This window comes from Bombus terrestris, unplaced genomic scaffold (genome assembly GCF_910591885.1).
Source record: "Bombus terrestris unplaced genomic scaffold, iyBomTerr1.2, whole genome shotgun sequence".
In the NCBI taxonomy this organism is placed as follows: domain Eukaryota; kingdom Metazoa; phylum Arthropoda; class Insecta; order Hymenoptera; family Apidae; genus Bombus; species Bombus terrestris.
The window spans coordinates 367,395-391,764 of record NW_025963586.1 but is presented as its reverse complement, the minus strand read 5'-3'; the positions used below and the strand labels follow the sequence as shown (position 1 = coordinate 391,764).

The window sequence follows — 24,370 nt, the reverse complement described above, 5'->3', positions numbered from 1 at the left end:
TGCGGATAAAGCGACCTTTACTATTGTAAAAATGGGAGCGGAAAAATATTCACATCAATATGTAATATTACTACCTCTTTTTTGATTGGCTTTGATTTGCACACACCTATCTATCTTGTTCTATAGTAAATCTGACTTGTTCCAATTTTGAAAAACTTATTCTGTTTTAAAGGACGTTCGAACACTTTCGTGAGCCATTGTATATGGATAATCAATTGAATTATCATAACAATCCAGAAGAATACATTTCAGATATTTATTAATAGTATGTAAAATTAGAACAAAATAAATCAGTAACCCTAAGGAAACGACATATAAAAAATAATTACATATAAAGAAGAAATACTTAGAGTATTTTTAAATTTAGATAACAATTGCAATACTACATTTTATGAAAACTATAAAATGTAAAATAAACTTTGAAGCAAGCAAATTTTTCTATTTTCTGCATTTCATTAGTAATATATGGTTGCTTCCATTTCCAAATTTCGAGCAGATTGTTTCATTGTAGTAAAATAAGTATTATAACAAGAGTATATTATTCCGGCGCGCATCAATATTTTACTATTGCAAATTTTCATCGTGTTTTATTCCATTGCATGTAACACCGAAACATATGAAGCAGAGGCTTTCAACATCTATAAAACAGAATATAAGAAACATGAAAATAAATCATTTTAATAATATCACTATCTTGATTAATAATTTTAACAAGTTAAATGCAAAAAATATATTGAAGTTGTATATAGAACAAAATAAGTAAAATTATTTTCATTAATTGGATAACTAATATTAAAATTTATTTTGTAAAATTAGTCACTTGTGCTATGTTAAAAGATAAAAATTTATTTTCTAGAACATTTGGTCCAATTTTTCATGGAAGCGTAAGAGAATTCTTACATTAGCAAATGTCTCTAAAGAAAGATTCATAAATTTCCCAATTGTGAGATTCAGAGGCTTCTGAGAACGCAATATTAATAATAAAAGCGCGCGAGTTTCACAAATACTTAATCGATACCAGTTGGAATTGTACACAGTCCAACCGATATCCTCACTCTGTAAAAAAAGAATGATTTTATACAATAATAGAAAGGAGATTTTTTTATATAATCATAATAACCTTATTATAATCTTTAACATAAATATCTTACTTTTGAACTAAGATATTCGCCTGTATAACAAAGTATAAGTGCTTCAAAATTAACAGCTATGTAATAAGGAAAGCATTTTGTTATTACTGCAGGTGCTTGTCCACTGCTTAATGACTAAAATGTGAAAGAGAAATTTAATGATATAATCGCCAAGTAATATAAAAAATACAGTGGTTCACGAAAACATTCGACGCTTACCATAGAAAATTTGTATAAATGTATTGCTTGCATATCACGAAACTGTTTGAAATACTTACTGTTAGTACTGTAATGAAACACGGTTATCGTGATTACAGTAGCAAAATTTGAAAACAACCCGATAATGCAAAGTTACAAATATTTATTGCAAATATACACTTAGTGAAAAGTTAATATAGACTATAAATAGCAGTCTTAAACATATAATTAATGCTAAGCATGATTCCACTAGATATTGTCGCTTATTAATACAGCGAATAATTTTATTGACTGTTGAAATAGTTTTGTGATATTTGCGAAATGTATATCTTGTAACATTTATGTATATACATTTTCAGATCCGTTTCAATGTTTACCAGTATAATCATGGTAGCCATGCCTCGTTATAGTACTAATGAGATTTCAATATGTTCTGTATAATACAATACACAAAGCATTCTTTAGACCGTGAAACACAGCGCGTCGTTATAGAACCACACATGCACATGCACACGACCGTTTCTTGCTCGATAACGGTTAAATGTCACGAAAGATTTTGGACAGCTTCGAAATTTATAATTCACAAATTTACAATCGCCAAAATAAGAATGGGTTAATTCGCATGCATGAAGCTGCAATAAGAATCCGAAATCCAACGAAGCTGTACTCACAGAACGACCCACAGAAAATTAACGAGATTGAGAACTAACGCGAAGTGTTTCAACGCACTCCACAACGAGATTGACACGAAATCGTAATGGCACGATAGACAGTGTCCAAGATGCGAGAGATAAGTGAGAGTAAATCAAAGTCAAATCTATGACCAATTTCAGAACAAGAATGAGAGTTAGCGAACTTGATATATTTAGGCCAATGATTAACAATCGAGCAATCAACGAGCAGTTTATCGCCGATGGAGCGCGGATTTTTTTGACGGAGTTGAGAAGTAATCTTTAATAGGACTGTTCAAATACTTTCGGGATTCACTGTAAATGAATATAAATTTTCACATTATATTTTTCAATCTGATGACTAAATTTACTTACGGTTACAAGAAGAAAGCCCACAAAGCAGATCACTACAGTGTTAAAAAAGAATTGTAGTAAAGATATCAAAGTGAATACACTTTCGACATTTTCAGATAAACTTATGATTCTTTGGTGTTTGACTATAAGATTTTTTATGACTGTTATACGTAACTGTTCTTCACTATGGTTATTTAAAATCTCTGTTAATCTATCGCAGAGTATATCGATCTGACTGGCTAAATGAAGCACCTAAAAATAATAAAACACGCTTTCAGAAATTAGAATTGCCCCAAATTATTATCGTAATTTCTATGATATTTCTTATTGATAAATAATAACGAATAATGTAATTATTAGCAGTAACTAATTAATCAATAATACCTAATATAATATAGTTATACACAAAATGATTCATAAATGCATATCTATATTCTAGAAAGCGAATCTATACATTAGAATAAATAAAAAGCTTCATATGAAAGTTGATATTGGTTTTCAAGTTATGAATACAGAAAACGCTCCAAGTGCCACAATATACATAGTTCTGTCCGAGCAGTCGAGCCAAACGAACGAGTGAAACAGTGCTCCAGTGAAAGTGCGTCAATCGGTGAAAATAAAGTGACTAACAACAACGCCCATCACCAAATGGTGGAAAATGCTACAGCAAATTCCACCACTAAAAATAACAGCAAAAGGTGAAACATATTACATAAACAGAGCTACAAATACGACAAATCTAATACAATCACCAAACGAAGATCAGGAGTGCTCAGCTATAAATGAAATAGAAATGATCAGAAAATAATGAAATATAAAATCAACAACGAACTAACCCACCAGGATGAAAGCTGAAAGGTGGTAACTTCCAATAAAAAACGTAAAATAACTCCAGGAACAAGTGCCGCAGGAAACCTAGATACAGAAAAGCAACGATGGCTGCAAGAATTACCATTAAGAAACTCCTTCAGCCCACTAACGAAAGAAATAGACGCTGACCCGACAAGTGAAACTACAACTCATTCAACTCACATTGCAAAACTACCACAAATATTTGTTGAGGCCCAAATAAAATAGACCCGCTTATTAATCTACTAAACAATATAGTCGGGAAGGATAACTACACAATAAAACAAAAACAAATTAGAACAAGTAAAAATTCAAACAAACGCCCCAGAAATTTATAGGAAAGTGATAAAAGCATTAAAGGAAAAACATGCTATATACCACACGTATCAGCTTAAAGCTGAAAGGAGCTACAAAATAGTAATAAGAGGTTTGCATCCAAAAATTAACACAGAAAAATTAAGTGATGAACTAGCAAAAATTGGCTATCAAACAACAGCAACAAACAATATAACAAGATACGATACGAAGGAACCGCTAACATTATTCTTAATAGAATTTGAACCCAGAACCAATAACAAGGAAATTTACGAAATCAAAAATATTCTAAATACAAGAGTAACAGTGGAACCACTACACTACAAAAAAGATATACCACAATGCATGCGGTACCAATAATACGGCCACACAAAAAATTATTGTAACAGAAGCCCGGCATGTGTTAAATGTGCAAAAAACCATTTAACAATACACTGCCCATTCACAGGAAAAATAGAAGAAGTTAGATGCTATAACTATAACGGAAACCACCCAGCCAGCTATAAGGGGTGTGAAATAAAGAAACAATTACAACGTAAACTGTTTCCGCCGCTACGAAACAGGACATACAATAACTTACAAGCGCAACAGGACAACACAAAATCTGAAACAACACCAAATTCACAGCACGCAATGAACACTAACCACATCAGCATCAACACCTTTGGTAGTTGAAGCTACGCGCAAGTAATCAGTCAATCGCCACCCTCTGACAACCAATATCACAACAACAGCAGCAACGACACAGCAAAAATCAAGGAACTTCTCAACAATCCATCAAGAACACCGAAATGCTAACCAGAATGATAAGCGAACAAAACGCAGTTCTCAGACAGCAAACGCAACAAGTCACAGTCATGATACAACTGCTTACAAACGTCCTAAGTAAAAAATAAAAACGGACACGTTGAAAATAGCAGCCTGGAACTCAAACGGCCTACAACAACACACTTCACTACAAAAAGCTACATGAAAATACCATACTACGCCATATATGATACCAAACACCTCAGGAAAAGCGCATGGAGGGACCGCAGTGATAGTCAGAAACGATATCAAACATTATCTACACGGCCAAGTTAATAAGGAATATATACAAACAACCCCGTTACAGTTCAAACTAGCAGCAACTACTTCCAGTTGTCAGCAGTATATGTGCCTCCGCGACACAATATAACATCACAAATGTGGGAAGAATACTTCCAGCACCTAGGGGACAAGTACATCGCAGCGGGAGACTACAACTCAGAGCACACGCTATGGGGATCAAGACACACCACACCTCAAGGCAGAACTCTGGAAATATACATTAGAAATAATAACCTCAATATATTATCCACAGGAACTATGGAAAGCCACGAAAAAAATAAAGAAGCCAATAAAACCCGTCCCAGCAATCAGAAAAGCAGATAACACATAGGCAAGAAGCAACGAAGAACAAGCTGAAGAATTCTCCAACCACCTCTGCAACACATTCACACCACACATTATCAACAACAGCAACCTCAAAAGTCATACGGAGGAGGATCCACAAACCACTACTACCACAGCCGACAAGGAATACACCATACCTGAAACATCGGCACAAGAAATTAGAAACATAATTGATAAAACAAAACACAAAAAAGCACCAGGAATCGACCTGATCAATGGTAAAATCTTGAAAAATCTTCCGCCAAAAGCAATAAGACTAATGACAATAATATTCAATGCGATTCTAAGAATTCAATACTTCCCCAAACCATGGAAATTAGCACAGATCAAAATGTTACCTAAACCAGGCAAAGACCCACACCAAATTGCATCTTACAGACCAATATCATTGCTTCCAGTATTTTCCAAATACTGGAAAAAATAATATATTGCCGGATAAAAACAATAATAGAGACAGAAAAACTAATACCGGATCACCAATTTGGTTTCAGAAACAAACACTCCACGATAGAGCAAATGCACAGGCTTATAAACGAAATAATAGTAGCACTAGAAAACAAGGAATACTGCACAGCCCTCTTTATAGACATAGAGAAAGCATTCGATAAAATTAACCATGAAAGTCTACTACAAACAATTAGGAAACAATTCCCGGAGCAAATACACCACTTAATAAAATCCTACTTAAGCAGCAGAACCTTCGTAATAAAAATCAAGGACACATATTCTGAAGTTAAAGACATCAAGGCAGGGGTGCCACAAGGAAGCGTGCTAGGCCCAATACTATACACATTATACACGGCGAACATACCAACAACTACCAATAGCAAAGTACTGACATTTGCGGATGACACAGCTATACTAGTCAGGCATACTAATCCAGTAACGGCAGTCAAATTACTACAAGGACATATCTCAAAAATAGAAAAGTGGCTACAAGAAAAACAAATAAAAGCAAACCCCAATAAATACAACCATATAAATACAACCATATATACATTCACGCTACGAAAAAAGATGCCAGCAAACATCCTTCTGAACGGCACGCATATGACACAAACAAAGCAAGTCAAATTCCTAGGACTCTACTTGGATACACAACTCACATGGAAACAGCATACTAAATCAATAATAGACAAAATACAGACAACAAGGAGACATATGCATTGGCTAACAAGCCGAAAATCCGAATTAAGCATAGAAAATAAATTATAAATATATAAAACGATCATAAAACCAATCTGGACGTACGGAAGACCATTATGGTGGACAGCAACAGTGAGCCATATAAACAAAATAGAGACAATGCAAGCTAAAATTCTTAGAACGATAGTAAACGCCCCATGGCACGTTAGAAATGAGGTCATACGGAGGGACCTGGGAATCCCAACGGTCAAGGAAGCAATCAGCAGTTATGCGGAAAGATATATGGCAAGAATAGCAACACACCCAAACCGACCAGCTGCGATAACGTTCAACTCCTTAAACATTACCTATCCAACGTTTTTAAACCTCATTCCTCCAATATCACTCCGGAAATAACAGAATACCTGCATTCTCCCTTCCAAATGTCTCTCCCCATTAAACCTTTCACTTCTCTAAAGGTTACTGAATTAATCCATCGTCTGAACCCCAGGAAAGCACCGGGACATGATCAAATAAGTAATAAAGCAATTAAGGAACTACCTGTAAAAGGGATTGCACTCATTTCTTCAATCTTCAACGCAATTCTTCGCCTTGAATACTATCCCAAAACCGGGAAAACGTCACAAATTACGCTCATCCCTAAACCCGGAAAACCAATACACGAAACTAGCTCCTATCGCCCAATTAGTCTTCTACACACTTTGTCAAAACTATTCGAAAAGTTGCTAACGAATCGACTCCTTCCACTCCTAGAGGATCTGAAAACCCTGCCAAATCATCAATTTGGTTTTCGGAAGCAGCATTCCACAATAGAGCAAATCCACCGAATAACACACAATATCAGCTAAACCCTCGAAAAGAAAAAATACTGCTCAGCGGTATTCCTTGATATTTAACAGGCATTGGACAAAGTATGGCATGAAGGGCCTCGGTCACTCCTGCTCGGACAGCCGAGGAGGACGGACGTGTCTAGACGGTCGTCCTCTCCAGGTATAAGTGAATAGTGAAAAAGTGCTCCAAAGTAATAGTGCTGCAAAGTGATAGTGAGGAGGAAATAAAATAACAATTCAGATACCAACTATAAACATAGCAACAAAAGGAGAAACATATTATATAAAAACCAAACAAACCAACATGGAGACAGAAGAAACAAAAGAGCATCGGGGACAGGAAGATAGCAATTCAGAACATGAAAGATACTACCAGGATGAAAGCTGGAAGCCAGTGAAGGCTAGCAAAAAACGTAAAACAACCACAGACACAAGTGCCATAGGAAACCCAGTCACAGAAAAGCAGCGATGGCTGCAAGAATTACCACTAAGTAACTCCTTCAACTCACTAACTGAAGAAATAGACGCTGACCCCGTAAGTAAAACCATTACCCAAACAAACCATATTACAAAACCACCACCAATCTTTGTCGAGGCCCAAATAATAGACCCGCTTATTGATCTACTAAATAATCTAGAAGAGAAAAACAATTACACAATAAAGCAAACAAAATTGGATCAAGTAAAAATTCAAACAAACACACCAGAATCATTTAGGAAAGTTATAAAAGCATTAAAAGAAAAAAATGCCATCTACCACACTTATCAGCTTAAAACTGAAAGGAGCTATAAAATTTTCATAAGAGGATTGCATCCTAAAACCAACGTACATAAACTAAGCGATGAGTTAGCTAAAATTGGACATCAAACAAGAACAATAAACAATATAACAAGATTCGACACTAAGCAACCACTACCACTATTCTTAATAGAACTTGAACCCAGAATCAATAACAAGGAAATATATGATATCAAACAAATACTAAACACAATAGTAACAGTCGAACCACCACGACACAAAAAAGATATACCTCAATGCATGCGGTGTCAACAATACGGACACACTAAAAACTACTGCAACAGAAGCCCAGCCTGCGTCAAGTGCGCAAAAAATCACTTAACTGCACACTGCCCATATTCAGGAAAAATAGAAAAAGTTAAATGCTTCAACTGTAACGGTAACCACCCAGCCAGCTATAAAGGCTGTGAAGTAAGAAAACAACTACAACGAAAACTGTTCCCGCCCCTACGAAGCAGGACAAGCACTAACACACAAGCCCATCATGACAGCACAAAACCTGAAACATTACCAAATACAGAGCAAGCAATAAACACCAAACCTATCAGCACCAACACCATTGGTGGTCTAAGCTATGCTCAAGTAACCAGCCAACCAACACACACACATAACCAATACCACAGCAATAGTAACAACGACACTGCAGAAATCAAAGAACTGCTCAAACAATCCATAAAGAACACCGAAATGCTAACCAGAATGATAAGCGAACAAAATGCAGTACTCAAACAGCAAACCCAACAAATCACAGTCATGCTACAACTAATTACAAACGTGCTAAGCAAAAAATAAAAACGGACACTCTAAAAATAGCAGCCTGGAACTCAAACGGCCTACAACAACGGGCCCTCGAAACTAAAACATTCATATACAATAATAATATAGACATATTACTTGTCTCAGAAACACACTTCACTACAAAAAGCTATTTGAAAATACCATACTACACCATATATGATACCAAACACCCCTCAGGAAAAGCTCACGGAGGGACAGCAGTGATAGTCAGAAACGATATCAAACATTATCTTCACAGCCAAGTTAACAAAGAATATTTACAAGCAACCACTGTTACAGTTCAAACTAGCAGCAACTACTTCCAGTTGTCAGCAGTATACGTGCCTCCGCGACACAAAATAACAACACAAATGTGGGAAGAATACTTCCAGGACCTAGGGGACAAGTACATCGCAGTGGGAGACTACAACTCAAAGCACACGCTTTGGGGATCAAGAAACATTACACCTCGAGGTAGAACACTGGAAAAATACATTAGAAATAATAACCTCAATATATTATCCACAGGAACACCGACACATTGGCCGACTGACCTGAACAAAAAACCAGATCTTCTGGACTTTGCAGTTACAAGGGGACTAAACACAAATAAACTAAAAATAACACCCAACCTCGAGCTCAGCTCCGATCATACACCCATAATAATTGAATACAGAAACAAACCAATTCACTATAGCAAACCAGAAACACTATGCAATAAAACCACCAATTGGCAAACTTTCAAAGAAATAATAGAAAGCAAAATAAACTGCAACATCCCGTTAAAAACTCCTGAACACATAGAACAGGCAGTAGCAACATTGACAGCAACTATTCAGGAAGCAGCAAGGACAACCACTACTCCCGAACCAACCAGCAGACAAACAATAACAATCCCGCAAGAAATACTTGACAAAATCAAAGAAAAAAGAAAAGCAAAAGCAAAATGGCAAAAATACAGAACCCGAGAAAACAAAAAACACTTAAACAAACTTGCAAAGGAAATAAAAAACAAAATAAAGGAGCACAACGATAACGAATTCTCAAAGTTCATAGGGACACTCTCCACACACGAGAACACCAACTATTCACTATGGAAAGCCACGAAAAAAATAAGGAAGCCAATAATACCCGTCCCGGCAATCAGAAAAGCAGATAACACATGGGCAAGAAGCAACGAAGAACAAGCTGAAGAATTCTCCAACCACCTCTACAACACATTCACACCACACATTACCAACAACAGCAACCTCAAAAGTCATACGGAGGAGGATCCACAAACCACTGCTACCACAGCCGACAAGGAATATACCATACCTAAAACATCGGCACAAGAAATTAGAAACATAATTGATAAAACAAAAAACAACAAAGCGCCAGGAATCGACCTAATTAATGGTAAAATCTTAAAAAACCTTCCGCCAAAAGCAATAAGAATAATAACAGTAATATTCAACGCAATTCTAAGAATTCAATACTTCCCCAAACCATGGAAATTAGCACAGATCAAAATGTTGCATAAACCAGGCAAAGACCCGCACCAAACTGCATCTTACAGACCAATATCACTGCTTCCAGTATTTTCCAAAATACTGGAAAAGATAATATACGACCGCATAAAACCAATAATAGAGACAAAAAAACTAATACCGGATCACCAATTTGGTTTCAGAAACAAACACTCCACGATAGAGCAAATGCACAGGCTTATAAACGAAATAATAGTAGCACTAGAAAACAAGGAATACTGCACAGCCCTCTTCATAGACATAGAAAAAGCATTCGATAAAATTAACCATGAAAGTCTACTACAAACAATTAGGGAACAATTCCCGGAGCAAGTACACCACTTAATAAAATCCTACCTAAGCTGCAGAACCTTCGTAATAAAAATCAAGGACACACATTCTCAAGTTAAAGACATCAAGGCCGGGGTACCACAAGGAAGCGTCCTAGGCCCAATACTATACACATTATACACGGCGAACATACCAACAACTACCAGTAGCACAGTACTGACATTCGCGGATAACACACCTATACTAGTCAGGCATACTAACCCAGAAACGGCAGTCAAAATACTACAAGAACACGTCGTAAAAATAGAAAATTGGCTACAAGAAAAACAAATAAAAGCAAACCCCAATAAATGCAACCATATTACATTCACGCTACGGAAAAAGACACCACCAAACATCCTATTGAACGGCACGCATATAACGCAAACAAAGCATGTCAAATACCTAGGACTCCACTTAGATCAAAAACTCACCTGGAAACTACACATCAAATCAATAGTAGAAAAAATACAGAAAACAAGAAGACAAATGCATTGGCTAACAAGCCGAAAATCCAAACTAAGCACAGAAAACAAGTTAAAAATATATAAAACGATCATAAAACCAATCTGGACGTACGGAATACCACTATGGGGGACGGCAGCAATGAGCCATATAAACAAAATAGAGGTAATAGAGGCTAAAATCCTCAGGACAATAGTAAACGGACCTTTGTATGTCAGAAACGAAGATATACGAAGGGACCTTGGAATGCCAACGGTCAAGGAAGAAATCAACAGATACTCCGAGAAATACAAACTAAGAATAGCAACACACATAAACCGGCTAGCTGCGGAAACATACAAAATCACAAATATGGACAGAAGACTAAAAAGGAAGCACCCAGCAGACCTTATAAAGGACATAACCTAAGAAACACGAGGATGGTACCCCGCTGGGGGTAGCCACCAACATGCTAATTTAACCGTTAAAAAATTCCACCAAATGTCCAAATTGGACAAATTGTGAATTTTAATAAATAAATAAAAAAAAAAAAAAAGGGCCTCTTTACAAACTTAAAAAAGTCCTACCACACACTTACTGCTCCATCCTAAAGTCCTACCTAACCAATAGGCAATTCATGGTTAAATACGCAGACGCCATTACCACAACTTTCCCAATAGAAGCGGGCATACCCCATGGCAGTGTCCTCGGATCCCTTCTGTTCTCCATCTGCACTGCCGATTTACCAATATCGACAAAATAGCCATAGCAACATTTGCCGACGACACAGCGCTATTAGCGTCCCACGCAGACCCGGCAATTGCCTCATCCACTCTCCAGCGAAGTCTCGACTCCATGGAAAAGTGGTTCCAAAAATGGGGCTTCAAAATAAACGAAAAAAAATCCTCTCATGTAACCTTCACGCTCCGAAAAGAAACCTGCCCCCAGGTCACCATTAAGAACACAATAATTCCAAGCAAGAACTCCGTAAGATACCTGGGCATGATCCTGGACAGGAGGCTAACTTGGAAAAAACAAAGCAATTAAAGGAAAAACTAAGAAAATTCTATTGGCTCACGGGCCGACGCTCCAAACTAAACATACAGAACAAAATAACCCTCTACAAGGCCGTAATAAAACCTGTCTGGACCTACGGAATCCAACTATGGGGAACAGCAAGTAATTCTAACATTGAAATACTCCAACGCTTCCAATCGCAAACGCTAAGATCCCTAATAAATGAAACCTGGTATGTTACTAACGAAGCAATCCACCGCAACCTCAAGATACCTACAGTCAAAGATGTCACATGTCAAAGATGTGTACACAAGTCCAGAGGCAGATATAACGCAAGAGTCAACAACCACCGCAAACCATTAGTCACCCAACTACTGGACACGACGGACCAGATCCGCAGACTAAAAAGAAAATACCCTTTATATTAAATTTTTGGATTCTACTAGAACCAACAATATAAAACTATTATAAGCCATATCATTGTATCACGCCAAATGAAGTTATTGAAAATTCTCAACGAGAATTGATTGTAAATATTCTAATGTGGCGGCACTCGACAAGCCAAATACCACCACTCGACATTAACTAGTTTCGGACGACGGCAGCGCAGTGGTTAACGTCTTAGGTTACGAACGATCGGAACTCGGGTTCGAATCCCGGCGACCCGGAGTCCGCCGGACCAAAGACTTCCACGCACCAAAAAACGGAGGAAAAATCAGCAGTACCCCGGCAGCGACATCTACAGCCCCTAGTGACAATTACTCCCAACGAGGCCCAGCAAATCACAACTATAACTCACGGCCACCTCACTAATAAATAAATAAAAAAAAAAAAAAAAAAAAAAAAAATGCGAGGGTTAGTGCTAGATACTCGAACAAAGGTTATGGAAAATATTCTTAAAAAAGATCAGCTATGTGAGGCTGAAAATTACCGGCATCTATGTTACACAGCTTTTGATATATAACTTAAAAAGATTCTCATAAATTATATTTTATTATTTTCGAAAGAAATACATCTTAAATCAGATATTCTTTAAATTATTAATTTTGTAAGTTCGTTGGCGATTTTCGTCTCATGATAACTGAAATGATTCAAAGAGAAGTAAATATATGAGTAATATATGAGATTGAAGTAAAAAGTAATAACTTACGAACGTTGCAATAAGAGCCATAAACATCCCCGCCATTAGAGTAAATATCGGTTGTATGACAAGTTGTATCGTCACAATGATTTCGTATATTGGTGAAAATGTTGCTTCAAAAGGAAATTCCATTCTCAATAGAAATTTCTTTTCCGTAGAATGTGATGCTTCAATGTTGTCAGGAACGAAAAAGGTTGTCACTGCATATAGAGAGATACTGCATGTAAACACTATAAGCATAACCTTCGCAATGCGATAGGATAAAATAGCTTTCTGCATCATTACATCCATATTCCATTCAGATTTACAATTATCCCAGTCTTCGGCCATTATGATCAAAATTTCGGAAAAAGTTCTGTATAAAATAATATCCGCAGTCATATAGCTTTTATAGATGCATACATATCAATCATACAATCATATAGGTACATCGATTGATCTGTGAAGTGGATTTTACACTCGAATCACTATCCTATTCAACACTTGTTTTGTATATCAATTAGTATCAATATTGTAAAAAAAATATATATATGTATATGTCGAGTTGGCATTAAGATTAGGGTTAGGAGCGTGAAACGAATCTTCATTTGGATTAGACGTCGTCGTTATGTAATAGAGGAGATATTTACTGGTGCAAATATGATTATAACGGAATTTGACAAGTAATCGCGATAATTAGATACTCGAGAAGCTAATGACAATGATCCTAGGTTCAATAACGAATTCGCGGTCAACGGGATGACGAACTTTACTCTTCGTTGGCGTCTAAGTTGTACTCAAGGTTAATGCATGGAGCAATCACTACGTATAAGAATGATACTTCAATCGTTGATGAGATCGTACAAGAGTGTCTCTTCCTCACGGTAACGCTGTCGAGGAAAACTATGATGGGTGTGTTTAAGGGCACGAGATCATCGGATTCGTAGAGAAAAGTCTTCGTTCGGAGGGTGAGGGAAATTGACGTTACTGTTAATTGATTAATTTCTATGTTGGTGATTAGGGAAGGGTGCTAGCCACCCTTAAGAGAAAGTTGCTAGCGGGAAGCGTCGTTTGTGGAAAAATAGATTTCTCATATTTTCCCGCAGATGGGACAAAGACTATTTGTCTGTTTGAAGGACTTTAGTTAACTAAATCTTAAGATTTATAACGGGTCCTCAGGCTAGCTAAACATATACTGTGGAGATGCGTTGACATCTGGCAATCATCTTACTCGAAGAATAGAGTCTGCGTGTGGCGAGCCGCGGGACAGAAACCGTTGGGATGTTTACTGTCGAGTGTCGCTACAATTATTTCTTTTAAGGAGAGCTATAGAATTACTTCATGCCTTTGTTAGTCAAAATGTTCATCCCTTGACCGCGGCTACGTTCGGCAATTGGTTGTCGCCTCGAGCCCAAGCTCACTATCATAAATCTCAAACAAATACAATTGGATTGAATGACGACAATTGCTTAATTACGGCTATGGTAGAATCTAGATTACAGTATTAAGGAGTTTTCCCAAAGTTCCAAAGGAAAGGCTCCGGTGTCCTTCCATCTCCGACATATATATATTCTTTTCATACTGTTTACTTTTCTATTGCATCTTGTAGGTTGCATTTTAAGCATTTCATTGAATAATTCATTTTGAAATAACACTACTATTTTATGATAACAAGTTTTAAACATGCTATTTGAAAGATATTCTTTACTATAACAGGTGTCTTTAGTCATTTGAGCTATGAAAACAAATTTTAACGTGTAAATCATTTTACCTATTATAGAATATTTCACATTATCATTTGAACATTTATCAATAAATTGAAATGATTATTTGCGTATGTAATGTTAAAATTGCGTTAAGTAAAATACAATACATTTTGTACAATAAATTATGGATAATGTATGATATTAAAAAATTATAGCTAAAATATTAATAAGTTTATTAGTAATAAGTGTTAATAATAAGTAAAATAAGTTTGATGAATACAAGCAAATATAAACTTAAAAGAAATAGATCAAATAAAAATAATCAGAAACCATCTTACTGTTTGTGGAACCAAACGATAATAAACTTCAGAAGAAGAAGAGTATTTGAAAAAGTAACGCTTAACCCGTCTAATAAGTCTGTTAAATCGGCCGCTTTAATATGAGTAAGACAATATGAATATTGAAATATTAAAAACGTTGACATCACTGTTGTCCATATGATATATTTGAAAATTCGACATGAAGAATTTGGCCATGCTCCAATCAAACGAAGGGTGATTTCAACTGGATAGCTAATAATGCCCTTTATAGCCATTGACGATAATATTTCCTGTAAATATGAATATTACTTCTTATTACTTACAAATTTGTATAACTCCGCAAGTTCTACTAGTGCCATATACAACCGTTTGGTGCTAATTATTGACAAACATATAAAAAGCGCTTAAAAGAATTTATTCAATTTGAAAGTACGTGATACTATTCCTATTTAAAAATTATCAAATAAATCATAATTTCACACTCTTGACACTCGTATTAAACTAAGAAATATTTATTATCATTAGAGCGTGGATTTTAATGGAAATTTGTATTTTTTTAAACCTATTTAAACAAAAAAATCTAAATAATAAAAATCCGCGGTCTAATTGGTACGATTAAAATATTTTGTAAAAATAAAAATAAATATTTTGTAAAATATATTTTCCCACATACACACACCAAAATAATCTTCACATAATATTAAGAAAATGAATAAACACGTGTAAGAAGGGTGTATAAAAACAAAGTGTAGAAACCATTGTAGTATAATCCTACACTTTTGGATCGGTACAGATCTACAAAAAAAAGTTCGCGCATAATTCTCAAGATCAACATTTTTTATCGTAACTTATTCCATTGATCACGGGGAACAAAAGTCTCAAAGGAATTATGGGTCGCAAATTACTCCTTTTCACGAACAAAAATCTTGAAGTTTCAATAATTCTTAAATTGACTTTGTGGCATGATGGTGAATTGCATGGTGGACTGCTGCGATATATTTCCATTTATATTCGCTTTTAATGAGGAAGTACCGTGCTTTTTATAGAACAACAGAAAATTACAGATTAGCTCGTGAAATATATCAGAATATAAGAATAACGGGAGATTTCTGTGTACAGGAGACATTTTGTGACAATGCGATTTTCAGCGGCTATGTTAATAATGCGGTGATCAAGAATTAATATTATAACGTCTGAATGTGCGTCAATCCCGAACCCATTGGCGTAATTAAGAACAGGTTAATTGTCGCTTCCGATTATGCTTGTCTACATTTATTGTCTTCATTTATCCAAGCATGAAAACCGAAATTAGAGCAAATTTTTGAACGTGGATCCTCGATTGTTGTTCAAGTTGTCTATGTTCGATATTCCTATATTTTTGTATTATTTATATTTCACTTGAATATTACTATTTTTATATTATTTAAGATTGGCGGAACAAAGTGTGGAAAAATGAAATACAATCGTCGCAGAAAAGTCGAGGGATATTGGGTGTTGGGTATAGTTGATACAGAAACTAACGATTACAGAACGAGTGTAGTTAAAAATTGAGAAACGAGAAAGCTAGAAAGGCTACGAAGTCAAAAAACAACTACAACGAACACTGTTTCCATCGCTTCGAAGCAGAACATACAGCAACTATCCCTCACAACAAGAAATTGCAGAACCAGAGCCAACACCAAATGTACAAAATGTATCGAACTTTAACCACAGAAACATCAATACCTTTGACAGTCGAAGTTATGCACAAGTAACTAACCAAATACTACCTTTAAACAACCAAGACCAAAACGACAACAATAACGACGCTACGGAAATCAAGGAATTGCTCAAGCAATCCATCAGAAACACTGAAATGCTAACAAAAATTATAGGCGAACAAAATGCAGTACTCAGACAATAAACACAACAAATTACAGTCATGCTACAACTACTTATAAACATGTTAAGTAAAAAATAGAAATGGACACACTGGAAATAGCAGCTTAGAACTCCAATGATCTACAACAACAAGCCCTCGAAACTAAAACATTTCTGTATAACAGTAATATTGACATATTACTTGCTTCAGAAACACATTTCAAACCAAAAAGCTACATGAAAATACCATATTACACCAAAAATACCATATGGTACCAAATATAATATTATACACACTATACACGGTCAAACGCGGACGACACGGCTGTACTAGTCAGGCACACTAATGAAGAAACAGCATTCGCATTACTACAAGAGCATATCATAGGAAAAAAAAAAAAAAAAAAAAAAAAAAAAAAAAAAAAAAAAAACTAGGAGATAAACAAATAAAAGCATTCCCAGTTAATGCAACCATATTACATTTACACTACGAAACCACCAAATATCCAATTGAACAGCACGTACATAACACAAACAAAGCAAGTTAAATATCTAGGACTCCTCTTAGACTCACAACTTACATGAAAGCAACATACTAAATCAATTATAGACAAAAAGAAGACAGATGTACTGGTTAACTAGTCGAAATTCTAAACTCAGCATAGAAAATAAACTAAAAATTTACAAAATGATAATAAAACCAATTTGGACGTACGGAATACCACTATGGGGGACAGCAGCAATAAGCTATATAAATAAACCAGGCTCCATACAATCGAAACTACTCAGAACAATAATCAACGCCCCATGATATATCAGACACGAGGATATACGCAAAGACCTAAAGATACCAACGGTTAAGGAAGAAATCGGCAGATACTGTTGAGAAAATATTAGGTTTGTGTGATCATTTGTTCTTACATGCTAAGTTGTTACGACTTCTAACGACGCTCCTTTGTCTTTGGAGTCGGCCACGTGTTAATTATTTGAGTGTATCCGGCGTGTTCACATGGCTGTACATAGTGGTGAAATACAGAATGTAAAAACTGAATCTGAGCGAATCAATAAATATCAAACTCCAAAACATATTTAATTACAGATAGGTAAAAAAATATAAGGAAAGAATGGCAACACATCCTTACCAGCTGGCTACTGAAACAAGTAAAACGAATATAATAATAAAACTAAAAAGAAAACATCACACTTACATCACTAAAAAGAAATAAAATAGACGAACTCGAAGATGGTATCCCGCTGGGAGTAGCCATCCACATGTTATTTAGCGATAAAGTTAGAAAAATTTACCAAATGTCTAGCTGACAAATTGTAAAGTACAAATTAAATAAAAAGAAAAAATCTTATATGTTCCTATAACTGGTAGTGCATACTAGAGCAGAATATGGTTCTCCATAAAAAATAAGATAAAATTTTGTTTATATAAGATTTCGTATTTAGGAAAAGCGAATTAGAAGATGTTCCAAGAATGCAGTACTTAACTACTACATTTTCCACAATATCTTATGTATTAAAATAACAAATTCAGTTTGAATAAATTTGAAAAATTACATCACAGATAACTTGTAGTATATGTTGTGTGTGTGTGTGTGCGTGCGCAAAAAGCTATAACTATCTTTGAAAGCTTTTAGCATTTAAAAGACGGTACCTTTTATGTATCTATATATATGAAAATATCTTCCTAGATGTTGCAACAAATCACAGTCAAGCGATCACTGCATACTGAGAAACATTTTGTTGGAAGTAAAAGCAAAACTTATAAGTACTAAAACAATTTTCAGAAATGTTTATCGATCGAACGTAATTACCTACAGCGTATTACAAAGAAACTAATGCCTGCGTAATATGTAGTAATATCAGCGATTACCGGCTGAATAAGAAAAAAAAATACAGAGGGAACAGTCTTCTGTATATCGATTTGCCACGAACATCATTATGCACTATTTATATTAAAAATGCAAGCACTTGCCCTTCATCTTCCAATGGGAACGGATATAAACTTATTTTCTTAGAAAGAAGAAAAAAAAGTCGGAATTATATTTCTTATTGTGAATCTACAATAACATTAAGTATTTATTACATTCTTATTTTTTTACTAAATTTCATATTTATAAAAGAGTTTAAGTTAATAGGTATACACATTGTCATCACTTATGTTTTGCTGGAGCTTAAATTAATTTTAATTTTTAAACATAAATGTTAAAACATAATTATTCTTATTTCAACATTCAGTTTAATGTTTTTTCTTATTTTTATTATATTTTATATTTTATTATTATACGTATATTTCTTACACTAAGTTGCTCTAACAAAATATAATAACATAAAATAAAAATAATGACTCCAGTATGCAATTTTCTTGAAATGTTCTTATAATCATGTTCTATGTAGTTACGTGCATGGTATAGTTAGTGACATCTACCCGCGAGACTGGCCGATGATGTAATATTCGTAGAGAGTAGAGAAATTGCGCCCGTGTGGATAGGACGTGTATTAAGAGCAATCGTTACTCTTTTACGATTTATATTATTTCCGTTATATACTTTAATTAATAATAAATTCAGCGTTAAACAGACACTACGTTTTCTTAGAAGTGGGATACGACCGCAGAATGGTTTCAGTGTGTATGGAATAATAACCGAGACAAGAATTTACAATTTGCAGACATGTGGCCGTTAATAAGGAACGACGTCAATACACGAGAGTCGAGCTGTAACCGACTCTCGAGGTAACAGTGGTCGAAGTTTTGACGGATTTAACATGAATGACGATTTGAAAGGTAGCCTTTTCTGCGAAAAGGTACATGTTGCTAGTGGTGATTCGAAAATCGGCAAATGGGAAAAGTTATCAAATTGTAATGAGTCAATAATCGCATTCTGATGTGAAGGAAGCGATGGTCATGGAGTCGGTGGAGCGTCTCTTTCGCGATGAGTTGCAGATGTTGCCGAATCTTAATCTGATCTAAAACGACTAAGGATCGAACAATGAGTGGACAAAATAGAGGAATACGGAGAGTTGTATTACTTATAGCATGAAATCGCTATGAAACATCATGCGTTGTGGGGGCTTAGGGGGCGCAAAGTGGAGGGGCAGATTGTCACGAGGGGAACACTCATAGAAAAATTGGAAGAAGATACTCCAATAAAAATTTCTATCACAAGACAGCGTCATGTTGCAGACAAAAATGAGCTCAACTATCGTCGAAAACCAGGTCAGTCTATATTAAAGTATCATTACGAGAAGCTAACTAAATGTAATAGATTAAGATCAACGATTGAGAAACGGTCGAATAGATTGTCAAATGGAGGCCGGTTGCCTTGGGCCCTCACTTATGTGAGTCTCATCTGGAACTGTCGAGCAACGGTAAGCAGAAACTCCGGCTGACAGTGACTTATTTTTTATATTTATTTCTTATTACTCACAATTTGTCCATTTTGGACATTAGGTCGAATTTTTTAGCAGTTATATTAACATGTTGGTGGCTACCCCCAGCGGGGTACCATCCTCGCGTTTGCTAGGTTATATCCTTTGTGAGGTCTGCTGGGTGCTTCCCTTTTAGCCTTCTGTACATGTTTATGGTGCTGAACGTTTTCGCAGCTAGTCAGTTTGGGTGTGTTGCGATTCTTGATTCGTATTTTTCTGCGTATCTGCTAATTTGTTCCTTGACCGTTGGGATTCCCAGGTATCTCCGTATGTCATCATTTCTAACGTACCATGGTGCGTTTACTATCGTTCTAAGAATTTTAGCTTGTATTGTCTATATTTTGTTTATATGGCTCATTGCTGCTGTTCCCCATAGTGGTATTCCGCACGTCCAGATTGGTTTTATGATCGTTTTATATATTTTTAATTTATTTTCTATGCTTAATTTGGATTTTCGGCTTGTTAGCCAACGCATTTGTCTCCTCGTTGTCTGTATTTTGTATATTATTGATGTAGTATGCTGTTTCCATGTGAGTTGTGTATCTAAGTGGAGTCATAGGTATTTGACTTGCTTTGTTTGTGATATGTGCGTGCCGTTCAGAAGGATGTTTGGTGGTATCCTTTTTCATAGCGTGAATGTAATATGGTTGCATTTATTGGAGTTTGCTTTTATTTGCTTTTCTTCTAGCCACTTTTCTATTTTTGTGATATGTTCTTGTAGTAATTTGACTGCCCTTTCTGGGTTCGTATGCCTGACTAGTATAGGTGTGTTATCCGCGAATGTCAGTACTGTGCTACTGGTAGTTGTTGGTATGTTCGCCGTGTATAATGTGTATAGTATTAGGCCTAGCACGCTTCCTTGTGGCACCCCTGCCTTGATGTCTTTAACTTCAGAATATGTGTCCTTGATTTTTATTACGAAGGTTCTGCTGCTTAAGTAGGATTTTATTAATTGCTGTATTTGCTCCGGGAATTGTTTCCTAATTGTTTGTAGTAGGCTTTCATGGTTTATTTCGTCAAATGCTTTCTCTATGTCCATAAAGGGGCTGTGCAGTATTCCTTGTTTTCTAGTGCTACTATTATTTCGTTTATAAGCCTGTGCATTTGCTCTATCGTGGAGTGTTTGTTTCTGAAACCAAATTGGTGATCCGGTATTAGATTTTTGGCTCTATTATTGTTTTTATCCAGCAATATATTATTTTTTCCAGTATTTTGGAAAATACTGGAAGCAGTGATATTGGTCTGTAAGATGCAGTTTGGTGCGGGTCTCTGCCTGGTTTATGTAACATTTTGATCTGTGCTAATTTCCATGGTTTGGGGAAGTATTGAATTCTTAGAATTGCATTGAATATTATTGTCATTAGTCTTATCGCTTTTGGCGGAAGGTTTTTTAAGATTTTACCATTGATTAGGTCGATTCCTGGTGCTTTGTTGTTTTTTGTTTTATCGATTATGTTTCTAATTTCTTGTGCTGTTGTTTTAGGTATGGTGTATTCCTGTCAGTTGTGGTAATAGTGGTTTGCGCATCCTCATCCGTATTACTTTTGAGGTTGCTGTTGTTGATAACGTGTAGTGTGAATGTGTTGTAGAGGTGATTGGAGAATTCTTCAACTTGTTCTTCGTTGCTTCTTGCCCATGTGTTATCTGCTTTCTGATTGCTGGGACGGGTTTTATTGGCTTCTTTACTTTTTTCGTGGCTTTCCGTAGGAAGTAGTTGTAGTTCTCGTGTGCAGAAAGTGTCCCCATGAACTTTGCGAATTCGTTATTGTTGTGCTCTTTTATTTTGTTTTTTCTTTCCTTTGCAAGTTTGTTTAGGTGTTTTTTGTTTTCTCGAGTTCTGTGTTTTTACCATTTTGCTTTCGCTTTTCTTTTTTCTCTAATTTTGTCGAGTATTTCTTGCGGAGTTGTTATTGTTTGCGTGCTGGTTGATTCGGGTGTAGTGGTTGTCCTTGCTGCTTCTTGGATAGTTGTTGTCAATGTTGCTATTTCCATGTGTTCAGGAGTTTTCAACGGGATGTTGCAGTTTATTTTGCTTTCAATTATTTCTTTGAAAGTTTGCCATTTGGTGGTTTTATTGCATAGTGTTTTTGGTTTGCTATAGTGTATTGGTTTGTTTCTGTATTCAATTATTATGGGTGTATGATCGGAGCTGAGCTCGAGGTTGGGTGTTATTTTTAGTTTGTTTGTGTTTAGTCTCCTTGTAACTGCAAAGTCCAGAAGATCTGTTTTTTTGTTCAGGTCAGTCGGCCAATATTTCGGTGTTCCTGTGGATAATATATTGAGGTTATTATTTCTAATGTATTTTTCCAATGTTCTGCCTCGAGGTGTGGTGTCTCTTGATCCCCATAGCGTGTGCTTTGAGTTGTAATCTCCCGCTGCGATGTACTTGTCCTCTAAGTGTTGGAAGTGCTCTTCTCACATTTGTGATGTTATTTTGTGTCGCGGAGATACATATACTGCTGACAACTGGAAGCAGTTGCTGCTAGTTTGAACTGTAACGGTGGTTGCTTGTATATATTCCTTATTAAAATGTCTGTGTAAATGGTGTTTGATATCGTTTCTTATTATCACTGCGGTCCCTCCGTGCGCGTTTTCTGGGTTGATCCGGTGGGTGCCGACGTTGAGGGTCGGACTCGACGGGCACTGCTCGACAGATGGCGCGCCAGCCTTGACATTGGAGCGCCGGGGCTAAGTGTCTTCGACGCCGTCTTTCCAAACTGTGACGTTTGGTTGGACGGGGCCGGCTCCCCTGACTTACAAGGTGACGCAGGTGTTCACCGGACACGGATGATATATCAGCGCCTCGGGACCTGCAAGCAGTCCGGTAGGGGAACCAGACTGCTTTGCACGGCGGCTCCGGAGACGATGCTTTCTGTGCGCGGGAGGGGCCCGGTGTGTCGCTCGCACCGGTTCCCGGGCCTCTTTCGATCGCAGCCGGGACGGTCATTGTGGAGGTTTTAGTCGGTTGGAGTCCGGCACTACCACGCCACTTCCCCCCAGATGCGATCTGGTGTCCGTGCGGATTTCCTCCATTTAAGAAAAAGGAAAAAAAAGTTCCTTGATTTCTGTAGCGTTGTTATTGTTGCCGTTTTGGTTTTGGTTGTTTAAAGGTAGTATTTGGTTAGTTATTTGTGCATAACTTCGGCTGCCAATGGTGTTGATGTTTCTATGGTTAAAGTTCGATACGTTTTGTACATTTGGTGTTGAGAACCAGGTTGAATGAGAACCAGGTTCTGAAATTTCTTGTTGTGAGGGATAGTTGCTGTATGTTCTGCTTCGAAGCGATGGAAACAGTTTTCGTTGTAGTTGTTTTCTGACTTCGTAGCCTTTATAAGTGACTGGGTGGTTTCCATTACGGTTATAGCATTTTACTTCGTCTATTTTTCCTGCGTATGTTTTGTTACGTGTCAGATTGTTGTTACGTGATTTTCTGCACATTTGACGCACGCCCGGTTTTTGTTGCAGTAGTCTTTTGTGTGACCATATTATTATATGACTACATACATGTTGACACTGTATGCATTGCGTTGTATCTTTCTTATAACGAGGTGGCTCAATTGTTACTATTGTGTTTATGATTTTTTTTGTCAAAGAATTCTTTGTTATTAATTTTGTGTTCAAGTTCTATTAAAAACAGTGGCAATAGCTGTTTAGCATCGTATATTATACACATAACATATCGTTATATTTTTTATTGTTCTTACTTGATGTCCGATTTTTGGTAATTCCTCACATATATTTTTTGTGTTTGTTCTTGGGTGTAGTTCGTTAATTACTATTTTGTAGCTTTTTTCAGTTTTGAGCTAGTATATATGATACCCAGCGTTTTTCTCCTGTAATGCTTGCGTCACATTTCTAACGATTTCTGGAGTTTTTGTTTGTACTTTTACTTGTCCCAGTTTTAACTGCTTTATGCCGAAGTTTTCTTTTCCAGCAATGTTGTTCAATCGTTCAATCAGGGGATCTATTATTTGGCCATAGATGTAGATCGGTGATGGTTTAACGATATGAGTTGTGGCTTTTTGTTTTGGGTCCGTATCTACTGCTTCTATTAGTGAACTGAACGAATTTCGGGGTGGGATGTCTTGTAGCCATTGTTGCTTTTCTGTATCTGAAATTTTTAT

General features: G+C 36.2%; 1 protein-coding gene across 1 annotated transcript; it reads right to left on the bottom strand.

The window, feature by feature from the left end:
* Positions 1-451: 451 nt before the first annotated feature.
* Positions 452-2,995, bottom strand: LOC105666960 (odorant receptor 85b-like). The gene is made up of 5 exons (XM_048414284.1): positions 2,984-2,995; positions 2,375-2,605; positions 1,152-1,265; positions 901-1,056; positions 452-638 (listed from the first exon to the last, which is right to left on the bottom strand). Exons 1-5 carry the CDS (start codon positions 2,993-2,995, stop codon positions 588-590), a joined length of 564 nt encoding a protein of 187 aa, XP_048270241.1. The 3' UTR covers positions 452-587.
* Between the last annotated feature and the right edge of the window lie 21,375 nt (positions 2,996-24,370).